The sequence below is a fragment of the Panthera uncia genome (assembly GCF_023721935.1).
Source record: "Panthera uncia isolate 11264 chromosome C1 unlocalized genomic scaffold, Puncia_PCG_1.0 HiC_scaffold_4, whole genome shotgun sequence".
NCBI lineage: Eukaryota > Metazoa > Chordata > Mammalia > Carnivora > Felidae > Panthera > Panthera uncia.
In genome coordinates this window covers 14,936,019-14,953,427 of record NW_026057585.1, presented here as the reverse complement: position 1 = coordinate 14,953,427, position 17,409 = coordinate 14,936,019, and the positions used below count along the sequence as shown (strand labels likewise).

General features: G+C 38.8%; 1 protein-coding gene across 1 annotated transcript in view; it reads left to right on the top strand.

The window, feature by feature from the left end:
• Positions 1–17,409, top strand: part of NTNG1 (netrin G1) — a 288,466-nt gene that overhangs the window by 166,635 nt on the left and 104,422 nt on the right. Inside the window, exon 3 of the mRNA XM_049616687.1 lies at positions 15,966–16,606. Within this exon, the coding sequence (XP_049472644.1) occupies positions 15,966–16,606 (641 nt within the window). The remainder of the gene's footprint in view (positions 1–15,965; positions 16,607–17,409) is intronic.

Below are 17,409 nucleotides of genomic sequence, written 5' to 3'. Positions count from 1 at the left end.
AGAGGTTCTTCCAGAAAGAGTAATTCCCTCTTATACTCCTAAATTCTGGAATAACTTGCTGATATTGTAGTCGAAGAATTTCTAATTACCTTTCTGTAGGCATAAATGCATTCTTGTTGCAGTTTCATTTTTAGCATCCAGTTCATTTTTTTTCATGTAATTTTTAAAGATTTTTTTGGTCCTTGGTGGCTGATCTGTCTTTGGTCTTCACAATCATGAAAAACACAAGGCTCAGACAATTTTTCAAAGACTCTTGTCACTCTGTTATCATCTCAGGCTTTGTTTTCACCAGTTGGTCGGGCTGTGCCTTCCATGCCATTTCATACTTCTATTTATTATTATTATTATTATTATTATTATTAATGTTAATGTTACCTTGTGTGTGGGCAGGGTGCTTAATTCTCCTTTCTGGATGCCTGCCCAAAAGAGACCTCAAGTGCCTATTGGCATCAATGACAAAAGTCAGCTCAATCTAGGCTATGAGAAGTTAAAAGGACCATATGAACCTTCACTTGCCAAATGTTTGTTTCCTTCATCACATCTGGTTGATTGTTTAAACCAGTATTGTCTGATAGAAATATAATGTATCCATATAAGTAATATTTAATTTATCAAAGGTAAAAAAAAAAACAGGTAAAAAGAAACAGGTAAAAATGATTTTAATTTGGTGGTAAAAATGATTTTAATTTGGTGCCTGGGTGTCTCAGTCAGTTGAGCATCAGACTCTAAATTTCACTTCAGGTCATAATCTCGCAGCTCATGAGTTTGAGCCCCACATCGGGCTCCATGCTGGCAGTGTGGAGTCTGCTTGGGATTCTCTCTCTTTCTTTCTCTCTGTCCCTCCCAGCTCTCTCTCTCAAAGTAAATAAATAATCTTAAAACAATTTTTTAGTAATATGTTTTATCTAACCTAACATATCCAAAATAATTGTCATTTTAACATGTATCAATATGAAATTATTAACAAGGTATTCTATATTCTTTTTCTTTCTTTACTATGTCTGTGGGATCCAGTGTGTAATTTAGACTTACATCAAATCTCATTTTGGACTGCCTACTGGCTACATTTTAAGTGCTTAATAAGCACATGGGGTTCATGGCTACCATATTGGAAAACATAGGTGTGAACCATTAAAAAGAAGACAGAATGGATAGAAGTAGAAGAAAATGAATCTCTGGGAACCTGGGTGGCTCAGTCAGTTAAGCATCAGACTTCGGCTCAGGTCATGATCTCACAGTTTGTGGATTCGAAGCCTGCTTTGGATTCTGTGTCTCCCTGTCTCTCTGCTCCTCCCCCGCTCATACTCTGTCTCTCTGTCTCTCTCTCTCTCTCAAAAATAAATAAAACATTAAAAAATAATAAAAAGAGGAAAATTAATCTCTATTCTCAGCTCTATTTCACTTTCTATGGGGTGTGTGTGTGTGTGCGTGTGTGTGTGTATGTATTTAATGTGTTGGATACTCTAATCTTCACCAGGTAGTGAGATGTACTCCCTAGTGTATACCTGAGCAAACAGAGGCTCAGAAAAGTTAGATAATTTCCCCAGGTTGATTCTTCTCATAAATTCAAGAGTGTGGATGCAGTCTCAGTCTTGCCCTCTTCCCATCCTCATTTTAATTACACTGGGTTCTGAATTAGCTGTCCGGTTGGGAGGATTCTGGGTTTGCTCTACATTGACCATAGCTACTATAACAGGTTTGATCCTGAGAGGTAGATATTGCATTCAACAAGAGCCATCTTGGGGGACACATGGGTACCTCAGTCGGTTAAAAGTCCAACTTTGGCTCAGGTCATGATCTCGCAGTTTGTGAGTCCCGAGTCCCACATCAGGCTCTGTGCTGAAAGCTTAGAGTTCAGAACCTGGAGCCTGCTTCAGATTCTGTGTCTCCTTCTCTCTCTCTGCCTCTCCTCCACTCACACTCTGTCTCTATGTCTCTCAAAAATAAATAAACATTAAAAAAGATTCTAAAAATAAGAGCCGTCTGGAGGTATTTTTATATTTGTTACGAAAGGTACCTTGAGACCTTGTAAAGCTGTACTGTAAATAATAGGAATGGTATTTTTGCATGTGCATCCCTAAGAGGTTGACTTATCGTATGAATTCTATGAGGAGATTAACTTTCACACCTCCATTTTACCAGCTCACATTGAATAACTGAGTGCTGAGTTATTTGGTGGCACAATGGATCCTGAAAAGGAGGGCTTTTATGAGGCAACAAGTTGTAAGGGTCATAGAGATGGCAATGTTGATGATAATAGTAATTGCTGACATGTACTGAGGTCTTACTATGGGCCAAGCACCATCTTGAACTCTTTTTACTTATGAGCTTATTTAGTCCTCACAAAAATGCTGTGAGAGTATCCCTTATTATTCTAATTACATGTGCTCACATTCACTATGGAAGAGGCTGATACTCCTTGACAGAATAACTATTTATTCCAGATGTCCAGGCTTGAAAATGCTGATTCTTTGTCCATCACTAATGCCCCCATGCATCACTAGTTTGTAGCTAACAGGGCTTATTTTTAAGTTATTGCTCCTGTTTTTACTGGTTTCTACTTTCTAACACTTAGCCCTAGTCACACTTCCACCCAAGTTCCTTCCTCTTGGACATTTGTCCTTGGCCTTTTACTCTTTTGTGGACTACTTTGGGGAAGATAAAATACCTTGTTCATTCCTCGGGTTGTAATTCCCAGCTCTAGCCTCTTGTCTAAAATACAGTTGGATCCACTTCGCCCCTTAATAATATTCACAGCTTCTTGCACTGGCTCCTAAGGGTTCTATTTTGCTCTCTCTAGGCTCCTCGGCTTTCATTTTATAAACTAGTGTTGTATGTAGGAGAATAGCTGGATTTGCAATGAAATAAGCAGCAACTAAAAGAAGATAAAGAGGGGAAGGAGGAGAAACCAAGAGAGATGAGGAAGCCTGTACAGACCAAGTTTGGGACCAAGTTAATGGGAACTTAAAGTTAGGTGGGAAATATTTGGAGATCAGTAAGTACGCATGTTGGCTATTTAGAGAGAGATGAGAATGGAGGGCTTTAAAATATCATGTTGTGGGCACCTTGGTGGTTCAGTTGGTTAAGCGTCCGACTTCGGCTCAGGTCATAATTTTGTGGTTCGTGAGTTCGAGCCTCGCGTTGGGCTCTGTGCTGACAGTTCAGAGCCTGGAGCCTGCTTCAGCTTCTGTGTCTCCCTCTCTCTCTGCCCTTCCCTCACGCACACTCTTTCTCTGTCTCTAAAAAAATTAATAAACGCTAAAAAATTTTTTAATTTTTTAATAAAAAATAAATTAAATATCTTGTACATTATGAATAGAATCTCTGTGGCATTTTCAGTAATTAGTTTTTCAGTAATGTTAGATGTCACACTAACATTTTGCAACTGGAACTTTGCTGTGATGGGGCAATAAAAGAGTCCCAGTCTTATACTAGTTTTAGTCAAAAACTTTATCACCACCATTTTTACTGTCTGCAGGCATTAAACTCAGTGTCACCATTGATTCTTTGTTTTCCTTTGCTCTCTGCTTCCAATCAGTCTAATTCCTGCTGACTCTTCCATTACCTTTCTGTTCAGTTTAATCAGCTCCTTGTTCTCACACCTACATTATTAAAGCTACCTCCTAGCTTCCTTCCTTACCTCCAGTCTTACCTCCTTTCATTATATCCCACACTGCAGTTATTGTGACATTCTGCTATTTCTGAGGCTGTCTCAGTCCATACCCTAGACTTCATTGGAAATAGAGTCATCAGGCCCTAAGTCAGTTCTGGACCCTTTCCACTTCCATAATGAATCTCTTGATTTGTAGGTGAAATACGAACGAGTGTTTGAGATTTGGGCAGTATCTCTCTAGATAAAGAGAAAAATCAAAGATCATGCTTCTTCTTTACCTGAAGTCCCAGAAGTGATTTACGCAGCAGATAGTTGAATTAGAAGACATTTAATTGCTTCTTCTTCATTTTTGAGAATTTTCTTATTTTGTTAAACAGAAAAGCTAGTTAGAGAAGCAGCTTGTTTTACATTCATTTGTAAGCTCCTCATATATTGACTGTCTACCGTGTGCCAGGAATTGTGCTAGATACAAAGATAAATGAGGTGTGTCCAGAATTATTTGCGTGCCCACTCTGAGAATTGTAACTCTTGCTTTTTGATTCTTCTTCATGACTTGATTGAGTTAACTCCTAATATTGGACTCAAGGTGATATTTTCTCTAGAAAGGAATCTGGAAAACTAATGAAGAAAGCTAACTGTACAGGTCACTTACTCTGAAAACCACCAGTAGCTTTTTATTCTCCAATTAATCACACACAAATACGCCTACCCAGATTTTAGTACTCTCTAAAATCAACTTCACATTGTATATTTAAAATTCTCTCCTAACACCTTCCAGCCTCTCAAACACTAGGTTCATCTTCATTTTACAGACAGACTTATCCCATTTATCTGGAATAGATTCCATGACATTTCTGAACCTCAGTTCCTTCATCTGTAAAGTTAGAATAACATCTGCTGTATGGGTAATGGTGAGGATTAAATGGGAGGACACATATAAAGCCCCTTTTGCAATTCCTAACCATAAAAGGTATTCAATGATCATTGATCCCTTCTTTATTCCAGGAAGAGAATGCCTTCCTCACCTATGCAAATCTGAGACATCTTTGAAAACTAAGATTCTGCCTACTCTAACTCTTTCATCATGACTGCCTGACTTTTATACTTCTTTTTAACAATACATTTTGCATATATTACCTGCATATTAGAATATTATTAGCTGCTACTTCATTCCTATATAACCTACCCAAAATAGCCCTCTATAATACATTTTCTTTTTTTCAACTGATACACCTTCCTTAACTTTATCGTGCCACTACATTATAGCTGATAAGGAAGAATCAACCTTATTATAAACTAATCTATAAGAGCTAGCATAATGCTTGGCACATGATAGCTGCTTGATAGTTTTTGTCATTTAATTTACTCTGGTTCATGATGGTGGCTCTGGTAAGCTGTCATTCAGACTTACAAATAAATGAATTACATTTATTGTTGACAATATACCAAGAGTGTTAATATAACAAATATTGGTATGTTATTTTGCACGCATACACACACACACACACACACACACACACACACACACCCCTCAAGTGTGAACTTGGGCAAAAAAAATAGAGAAAGTTATTTCAAGGTTGGAAATGTTGAGAAAAGAACATTCTAGGGGAGAAAAGAGAAGGAAATCGATTGAAAAGAAGAAATAGGAAGGAAGGAAGGAAGAAGGGAGAGTTATTTTAGTTCAGCAAGCCCCGAAACACTACCTATGGCCCAGACCATGGTAAGACCAAGTTTTATGAGCCTGGAGCCTATACAGTTCTGGGGGCCCTTTTTTAAAAAGAGAAATGCAAAGCTTCAAACACAAAATTAGGTACTAGACCTAAGAGGCAGCTAGTGTAATTGAGTGGCTCTGAGGTATAAGCTTCATTAGCTTCCTAATGAGTCAGCCTCTGGAGCCAGGTAGAAGTTTCAGGACCTCTGTAATTAGGAGAGCCATGTAAGCTGCAGCACAATAAATGAAGACCACTTCCTGTTTTGTAACAGACTGTGCTGCTTCCTGGTTCTTCACCCATTTCCACTTACCACATCTTACATTTCCCAAGGATTTGCACCAGGCACCATTTCCATGCCTGAGCATTGTTAAATTATAACCTCCCCATTCACTGCTTCTTCCCTCAATTTTTATTTTATTCTCCATAATTGCCCAATCAAACCCTTGATGTTCAGCCACTCCTGTAAACTCAGAAGGATGCTATAGGTTGGATAAGTGAGGCAAGGTGGGATGAGGAAAAGAGGTCTTCAGCCTAAAGCCACTAGAAGAAACACTGCTGTGACTGATGGAGAAAAATGAAGATGAAATGAACACCAGGAAAGGACTGGGACATGACTGTAGTCATGCCATTTGTCTTTGTCCTCCGACCTCACCAGAAGTCCCAGTAACTATATCAATCACAGACACAGGCACTCTGCACTTTGGAGTTGGACTTCTTGATGTTTTCCTGGTTTTATTTTGTTTTACCCAATATATTACATCATTACTAATTTCATCTACAACTTAGGATGTTAGATAGTCCTTTAAGCTTGGTGGTCTATTTGATCCCTAATCACCAACCTATGGGCAAATCCCTCCCATCTTATTCCATACTGTCAAACCAACTTAATTTATCCTTTTTTCTCCCTGTCTTCCTGTCTTTCTACTTTCATTATTTTTCTTATATTCATAAAGTTGTGTTGTTTGCTTCTTATGTGCCAATGCTTCTCATAGAACTCTAGTTGGAAAGACGTAAAAATAAACAATTAGAATTTAATATGATGAATTGCATAATAATGCATATATATAAACACTCATGGGCTGGTGTGATTGACTCATAAGGTGTGAACATGAGTGAGTGAAAAAGAAAAAAAGCACAGAGGCCAGATCTTGAAGGATCTTACAAGCTAGGCTAAGGAATTTGAATTGTAGCCCTCAAGGTAATGGAAACCCATTAAAGAGCTTTAAGAAGGGGGCATAATAAAAGTACATTTGTAAACTACGCAGAGAATAGATTGTAAGAGGATAGTATAATCTGGAGAGAGTTCATTTAAGAAGGTGTTACAGTAATTCAGGACAAAAATAGATTTTAAATATTTAAAACATGAAAAAACTAAAGAAAACATTGGCAGTGTTAAGAAAGCTGTAGTGATGGGTTCTAGAGAGCTTGGCTGGTAAACAGATTGAGGAAAGAGAAGGAAAAAAGATGATTTCCATGTTTCCTGCTTATGACATGGAAGAATTTGATGTCATTCTCAGAGTCAAGAAATGCAGAAGGAGGAGCATTTTTAATGCTAACTACTAATTATTGAGCACTGACTGCATTTCAAGGAGATGCTGAACACTTAACATGCATTATGTAATTTTTTCTCACGTTAATATCATGAAGTACATATTATATGGAATTTGAAGAAGAAGAAATCAAGGCTCAAGAAGTCAATTAGCTTGTCCAAAATTACTTAATGACTAAGTGTAGGCCTGGAATTCAAACCTAAGCAGATCTAACCCAGAGCCATGATTCTTAGAAACATCACACCAGTGTTTATGGAAGTGTAGTCCAGAGGTTGTCTGCATCAGATTCATCTAGGGTAGTTGTCAAATTAGGCTCCTGGGTCCACCCAATCTATTGAAGTGGCATTCCTGATGGAAGGGGATTGGACTCACCAAGTATTTCTTATGCACCTTAAAGTTTGTATATTACCACAGTACATACTGTATGTTCAACTTGATGGAAGGCTGGCAAATTTTCTTTTTGTATAGAGATTTTAGTGTATGCAGTACCCACCCAGATTGCCATGGTAGAGTGCAGCAAATATTTTCAGGCTGGAATTTGATGCTGGGACTGTTTAAATCACCATTCTCAGTGTTGGTAAAGCTAGTATTGCCACAACCTCTCCAAGGTGGTTTGGATGAAGTATCATATGCAGGCAGGTGGTGGAATGGAATAAACTGTCACTGAGCAGAAACCCCCAGATCCCCTCCTTCTCTAGTTCAGTGGTTTTGACACATACCTCCAAATTTGCCCCAAGCATGAAATGTTTTTGTGTGTTTTCCTAAAAATTTGCTTGCAAATACTTTTTGCATTTTACTCCATAAAATGCCTATTTTCACTTTTCATTTACCTTATTTTGTTTTTTTATTTTTATTTTTTTTTTAAATTTACATCCAAGTTAATTAGCATATAGTGCAATAATGATTTCAGGAGTAGAATCCAATGATTCATATACGACTCCTTCGTGTAACACCCAGTGCTCTTTCCAACAAGTGTCCTCCCAAATGCCCTTTGCCCGTTTAGCCCATCCTTCCATCCACAACCCTCCAGCAACCCTCAGTTTGTTCTCTGTATTTGAGTCTCTTATGTTTTGCCCCCTCCCTCTTTTTATGTTATTTTTGCTTCCCTTCCCTGTGTTCATCTCTTTGGTATCTTATATTCTACATATGAGTGAAGTCGTAAGATATTTGTTTTTCTCTGACTGATTAATTTCGCTTAGCATAATACACTCTAGTTCCATCCATGTTATTGCAAAGGGCAAGATTTCATTATTTTTGACTGCTGAGTAATACTCCATTGTGTGTGTGTGTGTGTGTGTGTGTGTATACATATATATACCACATCTTCTTTTTTTTTAATATATGAAATTTATTGTCAAATTGGTTTCCATACAACACCCAGTGCTCATCCCAAAAGGTGCCCTCCTCAATACCCATCACCCACCCTCCCCTCCCTCCCACCCCCCATCAACCCTCAGTTTGTTCTCAGTTTTTAACAGTCTCTTATGTTTTGGCTCTCTCCCACTCTAACCTCTTTTTTTTTTTCCTTCCCTTCCCCCATGGGTTTCTGTTAAGGTTCTTAGGATCCACATAAGAGTGAAACCATGTGGTATCTGTCTTTCTCTGTATGGCTTATTTCACTTAGCATCACACTCTCCAGTTCCATCCACGTTGCTACAAAAGGCCATATTTCATTCTTTCTCATTGCCATGTAGTATTCCATTGTGTATATAAACCACAGTTTCTTTATCCATTCATCAGTTGATGGACATTTAGGCTCTTTCCATAATTTGGCTATTGTTGAGAGTGCTGCTATAAACATTGGGGTACAAGTGCCCCTATGCATCAGTACTCCTGTATCCCTTGGGTAAATTCCTAGCAGTGCTATTGCTGGGTCATAGGGTAGGTCTATTTTTAACTTTCTGAGGAACCTCCACACTGCTTTCCAGAGCAGCTGCACCAATTTGCATTCCCACCAACAGTGCAAGAGGGTTCCCGTTTCTCCACATCCTTGCCAGCATCTATAGTCTCCTGATTTGTTCATTTTGGCCACTCTGACTGGTGTGAGGTGATATCTGAGTGTGGTTTTGATTTGTTTTTCCCTTATACCACATCTTCTTTATCCATTCATCTGTCGATGGACATTTGGGCTCTTTCCATACTTTAAAATGTCTGTTTTTAATATAAATATTTGTTTAATTATTTGGCAAGTAGTGAAATGGACCCTCCAGAAAATTACACAATGTTGTTGGTGAGTCTTTTTCCCCTCAAGAGCACCTAGTGCTCTCTCTAGGAGCATGAATAACCAATTGGAAAAACATGATTGTTGCGTGTACAGATCTAGTCTCCACTACCAAATTGCAAACATTTTGTTGTATAATTTCTGTGTTCTTCACAGTGTTTTTAACAGAGTAGGTTCCCAGTAAACAGCTAATGAATTTGGAAGAGAGGAGTTTGAAAGAAATAGAGAGTATGAGAAATCAGAATAGACTCACCAGAAACCAGTCACTTTTGAAAAGTGCCACATTAGAAAGTTCTCTTCATGCCTTTCATGGTTTAGTGATCACTTCAACAGAGAATGCTTTGGTCTTCCTATACTCTCTTACAGGAAAGCTGGAGGCTTGCAGAAAATGGACTTCAAGTGGGTCTTGGACTTGTTTTTTTCATATGAGAGAGGAAGGAACCACTTTTTGAGAATCAAGTCAGAACTTTCAGGATTCAAAATGTTCAAATCAACTCTCACAGTGCATGATGGTATCAGACTCAGAACATTCCCACCTTCATGATATTTAAACTCCCCTCAAGTTACTTTAACAAAATGCTGAAAGTCCATTTCAACTTGGTGTTATCAACACTTAGGTTCTGTTTCAAGATGACCTATAAGGCAAAACACCATGCCAAGGATTTTTAAGTAATATTTTTTAAGACAATAAATTTTAAAAAGCAATTTCCCTACCAGTTATAAAAGTGTCACATTACTACAGTGTTTTTCTATAGACGTTCACTTTCAAACTAACTCGACTCCATGAATATTTATTTCTTCTCCAGTTCATGCAAAATAATGATTTGGGTTGCTATATAAGAATCCACTTTTGTGGCTACTGTGGCTTGAGAATGTATTTGGCTCCTTCTTAAAAACTTGGTCATCTTGATCTGTGCAGCCTTCACCAGTTTGAAAATCCTGGCCATAATCCTCTGTGGGGATTTACACAGGTGTCTATTATGGCCCATATTCTGTAATATGGCCTCTAGAATTCTCGTTGCAGAAAGGTTAAGCCCTCCTGTCTTTATTCCTGAGTAAAAAAGTCCACATGGTGTTAGTATCGTCAGGGAGCAGATTGAAACAAGCAATGGCTTCAATCAGGCCTTAAGCCTGTGTCTATGCCAGAAAGGAATCTTTGTGATGAACAGAGGGTTCCATTAGAAAACAGGGCAGTTGGTGTTTAACTGCAGAGTTACAAAAACAAAACTCTTTCTCCTCTATTATTCTTAGAGTGGCCATATTTTCCAAAGCAAAAATTGGCACTCATGCTCTGACAAATATATAGGTAATTTTGTCCCGACATTTTCAGACTAAAGTTTGGACAGTCCCAAAATATTAAGACTATATTGTTGCCCTGTGTGTACCCCTCATTGGGATCCAACATGCCAATTAACAGGGCAGGTTATAAGTGAGAGTGCACTGTCATTTGTAGGGATTGCTGCCCTTTATGTACAGAGGGATAATGGAAACATGCTGCCTTGTGGACCTACCTGAGGACATGAAGAGTTTATCCCCATAGCTGTGGTCAGCAAGACCTATCAGTACTGATGATGCTGACACTTACTTTTCAGATTTCTGGAGAAGGTATCCACCATCTTGAATTATACACACCTCTGGTTGATTTCTTCCTGTTCTTTCGATCACGAGTAACAAAGCTATAAGACCTGGAGGGGGCACCTCAGCCTGAACAATGATCAGCTCTCAGACTCAGAGTAGTCATAAAAATCAGAGAGGGGCTCCTCAGAAAAGGAGTCATAAAAGAGGGGCCTTTCTGTGTTATAGCCAACCGAGAATTGAGGACTCAGGGAAAGGAGTGACGAAGAAGTCCCAAGAAGGGACTGGGGAGTAGGGGCTCCTAACTACCACAAATTACACCAATGAAAGGGAAGAAAAGGAAGCCATCTCCTCAAGATGATAGCCCAGCCTAGCAGTTAAAACATGGTGCTCATGGTTCATCTCTCTGAGAGACAAGCAGTAGACTATGCTACCTATTTCTTCACCCTTTTAAAGCCTTGCATTAGCAACGACATAGTAATATCTATTTCAAAATCACAATAGAAACAGGTTGGGAGTGCTATCCCAGAATACTGTGTCTGCTCCCTTACCTATGTGTCTTTTTTTTTTTTTTTTTTTTTTTAATGGCACCTAGTCTTAAAACAAGCAAGGATGAGCCAGATGCAAATGGGTGTGAGGCAGCTCTGTCTCACTGTTTTTCATAATCAGTATAAGTGTGAACCCAAATCCTTCTCACGACCACTTGTAAGTACATGCCTACTTGGCATGTAATGTACAGTTCAGTGGCAAACCTCTCATGAGAATTCCCTACCTTTCCAACTGTCTTTCCCAATGGGTAAAACTTGGAAGGAGAAGTTCAAAATGGTTGGAACCACAAGTATTACTGCTTATGCAGGTTTTCTTTTTTAACTCAGAAGGGTCTAGCAGATCTGAGTTGAAATGACTATTCTTGTCAAAGTATCTCTTGACAGAAGGAAGGTAATTCCATCAATAGAAACATGTCTCAAATTTTATTTATCCTTTTAAGTTCTGAAAGCGCATTAAGGAAGAATAACAGTTCCACTTTGGCTACAAAGTGCTAATTAATAACTAACTTCAATTCTCCCAGAGGTAAAATATTAACATTTTTTAAATGAAATTAAGCATCACAATCTTCATCTTCTAATTGTTACAAAAACATTTAGCAGCAATATCTGTTTAATTATTTAGGCATCTCTTAATGGTGTAAATATTATCAGCACAGTCATAAATATTTTCTGCTTTGTCCATAGACAATCAGTTAAGGATCTGTTACTTGTAGGACTTAAATTAAGATCTATTTAAAGCTGCCTGCTGGCCACAAAATAATTACTTACACTTGCTAATGCCTGAATCTGTTAGATTTAGCAACAAGAAGTGTTCTTTGCTTTCACAAGTAGGGGAAAGTTATTTTTCTTATATAAATTTCATTGTTAATGGTATTAGGGAGGATTAGGGTGGGGTTGAAGTAGTTGAAAATTTAATTAATCTAATCCTTTTAACAGCAATTGTTTTCATATTGATAATTCTCTGTAACAACAGTATTACCAATCACACCCTTGTGAAATATTTACATGAAATATTTTAGCATATAATCTCTCCTCTAGCTTCCTCTTTCTAGAATAGTAAGGTTTTCAGCTTCTTTGCCTCTCTCTCTCTCTCTGTTTTTTTTTTCTCTCTCACCACAAATGTAAGCTTTTTTCTGAGGGGAGCAAAATGAAATCTTTGTTTTTCTCTAGTAATTTTCTTTCAGTATCATTGTCTCTCAGTAAGTTGTGTTAATGGTCATCAAATCATGAATCTCCTAAAAGAGCATGAGGTCTATGAAATAAGAATGGTTCAATTAATTTTTTTTGGGGGGGGGTGAGCCATTTGGTGTAGAATCTCCTTAGAAATGATTTGTTTACTCATCCATTTCAATAAATTGCTATGCTGCTGAAATTATCTCTAAGAGTAGAGTCAGATGAAGGACAAAACTGTCATTCTGGTCAAACTCTGATCATCTCCAGTGTAAATTGGGAATTGCTCTTAATCTGTTCAAATGTCACATTATCCAGGAGAGACTTTCTCTGACCTCCCAGTATAAAATTACAATCAGTATTCCTCCTCCAACACCATTTTCCCCTTTAACTGGTTTATTAGTAGTTATCACCATGTAACATTATAGAACATTATATATTTGTTTAGTACATCTCCCCCAACTAAAATGGAAGCCATGCTAATAGCTGGGACTTGGATTTGTTCGCTACTGCCTCTTGAAAGCCAAGACAAGTGCCTTAAATATAGTAGTATAGTAGGCAATCAATAAATAATTATTGCATGCATGAAACTTTTTTCTCATTTTTCAGGTGCCTACAGCACCAGATCAGTGCAAAGCAATAAAATTGTCTCCTTGTCCTGGCATGCATTTTGATGGCTGACAATTTGATGTAAATATAAGCATTTATCCTGAGCTGGCTGTCCTGCTGAGCCCCTGTGGAAGGGTATCCTTATGGAACAAAAGCAGAGACTAAGTGCTTTGTATGGCCATGTCTTCACTAAAGGACTAAAACTTTGAGTTTTGCAGTGCTCTCTGGCATCCACACGTTTACAATTTTAAGAGTAATACAAAGCAGGGAATCTCAAAGGATGTTCTCCAGAACACTACTTCTGTGGCATATAAATAGGGGTTACTAAAGCAAAAAGGGGCTCCATGGTCAAATTAAGTTTCTGAAACTAGGTCTTACATGAAGCTGAGGAAGATTCTTAACATCTGAGATGTATGATAATGCTCATTAGGGCTCTCTAAGGCAGGAAGATCTTAAGCTGTTTCCCAAACCTATTTTGATTTTAGGCCCTTGCTTTCTAACCAGCCAACTGTGTTTCTAAGACTGGGTTGCATCATAGGTAACTCCATTGACTTGGGAATTAAGCAGGTCAGGGCAGGGGCAGAAGGAACTCGTCTTGGCTCTGTCCCTTACTCACTTTGATATGTGACCTTGGGCAAGTTGCATAACACTTCTCTATGCCTCGGTTTTCTCTTCCATATAGCAGGGGTGCAAAGGACTACCCAGGATAATGGATGTAAAGTGACCCATAAGTGCTAAATAAATGGTGGTTATTGTCAACACCTTTTATTGAATGTAGGAATGAATGCTTTTTAGATAGATACCTTCAAGTATATTTCCTAAGACGAGTTTGCTAGTATCGACCCATACCCAGAATCAGTCTACTGTACCTCCTTCTTTGTCTCGGCACCCTATGCCCATCTGAGAAGATCTGCACATCAATGCTGAAGTCGAAGAAATGCTATCTTTCAACATGACTTAATACAAATGCCTGATAACTCACTTTGGTGTATCCTGCAGAGTTGATTTCCTGTGTTTTGATACCCTTGACCTCAGATGAAGATGCTTTTGTCAGGAGGAAGGTGGTAGCATCCAAGTTAATGATTGTGCAGATGGCTACATGCTGGTAGATTTTGAAGTGACCGTATTTTTTCAGTAAATTTCAAATGAAGGTGTGATTTGTGTAAACCTGACCCCTTCCAGTAAAATGTGCATTTACATATATTTAGAACTTATAAATCTTGACAGATTCCACAATATTTATAGCCCTCCATAAAAAGCCTTTGCCAGTTTGCAGAGCTTTGCATTTGGCTCTCTGGTATGCTTAAGAGAGTTTAAATAATAATAAATTTGGTGATTTATTCCACCTGGAACAGAAACGTATTTTCCCCCCTTGGCTCCTCTTGAAGGGGTTACTATAAATAGTGCCACAGACGCTGGGATCAGGAATAGGGAATTGAAATTTGAGAGAGAAGTACAGAAACATTTCCATTATCACTGATGCCTCGGATGTATTTTTAAAACAGTTCTGTTCCTCAGATAATGTACCTTCTCTCCTTTCTCTTGCCCATCTCAATTATACTTGAGTCCCCCAAACCTGTTGCCAGCTTTAGGATTCAGTTGCACTAATGGGAAAGAGAGAGTGAGAGTATTAGCTGACTGGGTAGGAGAAATCGCCTCTGGGGAGGCCAAAGCAATTCTCCAGTGTCCATCTCACATTTCATGGGAGTCAGCTGGTAACTGAGCACCAAGGTCCATCGTGTAAGTTCATTATTTGAGACCTGGCCCATGCATCCTGCAGATACGATGAAAAGTTCTCAGTTCATGAAAAAGAAAAAAAAAATCTAATTGTAATTACAAGAGAAAGCCTGAGGACAATGTCAGAGGGTCGATTCTTTCACCCATCCATGCTTATAATTACCCAATAGAGGATTAGAGAGAAATGCCTGGATAGTTGGCTCCAAATGATACCATTTATTTTCTTAAATGCAAAATAAACAAAAATCGGGGAGCCAGCTGTTTGCCAAAGAATCATCTGATGAAAGCTTGAAAGCAGCTATTAAGTGTAGCATAAGTGGTGTTGTAACTTGTTGTGATACAAGATTTATTTCCAGCTTCTTGTCTGAGTGGACTGTGAAGGAACTAGCTTCTGTGAGAGGGAAATTATAGTAATGGCCAACATCCATGGACAGACAGCTGACTATGGGCCGGCACAGAGTAACACCTCAAGTAGCCATGGCTTATACTTCTAATTAAGTACTGGGGTGTCCTGTCCTGATAACTTGGAGCACACCCTTGCCCCAAGTCTTTTCTGTGCAATCCCCTTGCCTCTAGCTAATAGGATGGCAGATGTTTGGACCAAGCCCCAGAGCCTGTAGTATACCACATTTTAATGATTTGTGGTGAACAAAGTAAATGCTTTAAGAGAAGGCTTTATGAAGCAGAGACCTAGTTAAGTATGATGGATTTGAGGCGAAGCAAAAAGAAACTGGATGTTGTAGGGGGGTATTGTTTCCCAAACAGGACACAGGTATCTACGGTTCGTTGCTAATTCTAAAGGTTTGCTTGAAAAATGACTTTTTAAAGAACTATGCTCTTGAGGAACGTCCTTGAGGCATGGAGGAATTTCCTTGCTTTTCTATAGCATCTTTCTAAGAGGACACAGAGGTATTGAGCTGTTAGACAGTTGCTCAGTGTCTTTGTGCTTCTGGGACCGCATTATGGGTCTAACACATATGGGATAAATAAACTGTTTTCATTTCTTAAAGCCCATGGAAGGAAACAAGACAAGAAAATTACCATATTGCCTCATTTTTTTTTAAAGCTATTAAAAAGGAGAATCCAGTTAGGGCAAATAAAAATGATTACTGCAGACAGGGTTCCCCCCCCCTTTCTTTCTTTCCTAGCTTTTTACTCAGCAACAGCAATATGGCAAGACTTGTGTCAAACCAGTGTTTTGATGAACCCTCTTTTGTTCTTCTTCCATAGGGCAACCCCTACATGTGCAATAATGAGTGTGATGCAAGTACCCCCGAGTTGGCGCATCCCCCTGAGCTGATGTTTGATTTTGAAGGAAGACATCCATCCACATTTTGGCAGTCTGCTACTTGGAAGGAATATCCCAAGCCTCTCCAGGTTAACATCACTCTGTCTTGGAGCAAAACCATTGAGCTCACAGACAACATAGTTATTACCTTCGAATCGGGGCGTCCAGACCAAATGATCCTGGAGAAATCTCTTGATTATGGACGAACATGGCAGCCCTATCAGTATTATGCCACAGACTGCTTAGACGCTTTTCACATGGACCCTAAATCCGTGAAGGATTTATCACAGCATACTGTCTTAGAAATCATTTGCACTGAAGAGTACTCTACGGGGTATATGACAAATAGCAAAATAATCCACTTTGAAATCAAAGACAGGTTTGCGTTTTTTGCTGGACCATGGCTACGCAATATGGCTTCTCTCTACGGACAGCTGGATACAACCAAGAAACTCAGAGATTTCTTTACAGTCACAGACCTGAGGATACGGCTTTTGCGACCAGCGGTTGGGGAAATATTTGTAGATGAGCTACACTTGGCACGCTACTTTTATGCGATCTCAGACATAAAGGTTCACGGAAGGTAAGAAAACATCTGTGTGACTTGAGTGAGAACGGTTGTTCAAAGAAAATGCCAGTGTGTTGGCCCCACAGCTGGAGAGTGACATTTGTCACTTTCTACTACACCATTTTCTCAGGAACGCCAGTCTGGAGGTAGGTTTGGGGAAATTTGAGACCCTTCTTACTCAGCAGTCATTTGCAATCCCAGACTCCCTGTCACTGAGCCTGAACCTGGCAGGATTTCTTAGAATTTAAACAAAAGAAAAAAGAATAGCATCTTATTTGAGACCAAGGAATTCACTAGACCAGGGGGTGGTTTAAGTCTTTAAGACAATGAAACCAGGGGAAACAAAGCCAGCTGCTCTATAAAAGATACTGAAAGATAAGAAATTTGTCTTTCCATTGTTTTCAAGTGCAAGAGAGGGTTTCAGCATGGTACAACTCTGTTTTTGTTTTCTTGTATGGCCCCCCAAAAAGTTTCAGAAATGTGAGTTATATTCCTTTAATATATTAAATCAGAGCCAAATGCAAATAGGAATGTCACACATTTATTAAAAAGGAGTAGCTCTACTTTTCAGGCTTTTGGTCGTTACTGTCTTAAAAAAATAGGCTGCCATTTAAATATGGACCTGAGGCAGGCTTGCTTCATTTTATGGGTCAATTACAGATGGACCAGAGTTTAAACACCTGAATGGTCATAGTTGAGCATATATTTGGTTCTGAGAATACATCAGAGACACACATGAGCAAGTTTCTGAGAATTTTGAGGATGTGTTAATAAAAACCTCAAGTAATAAGAACCAGGGCTACTAATGTAGAGCTGTT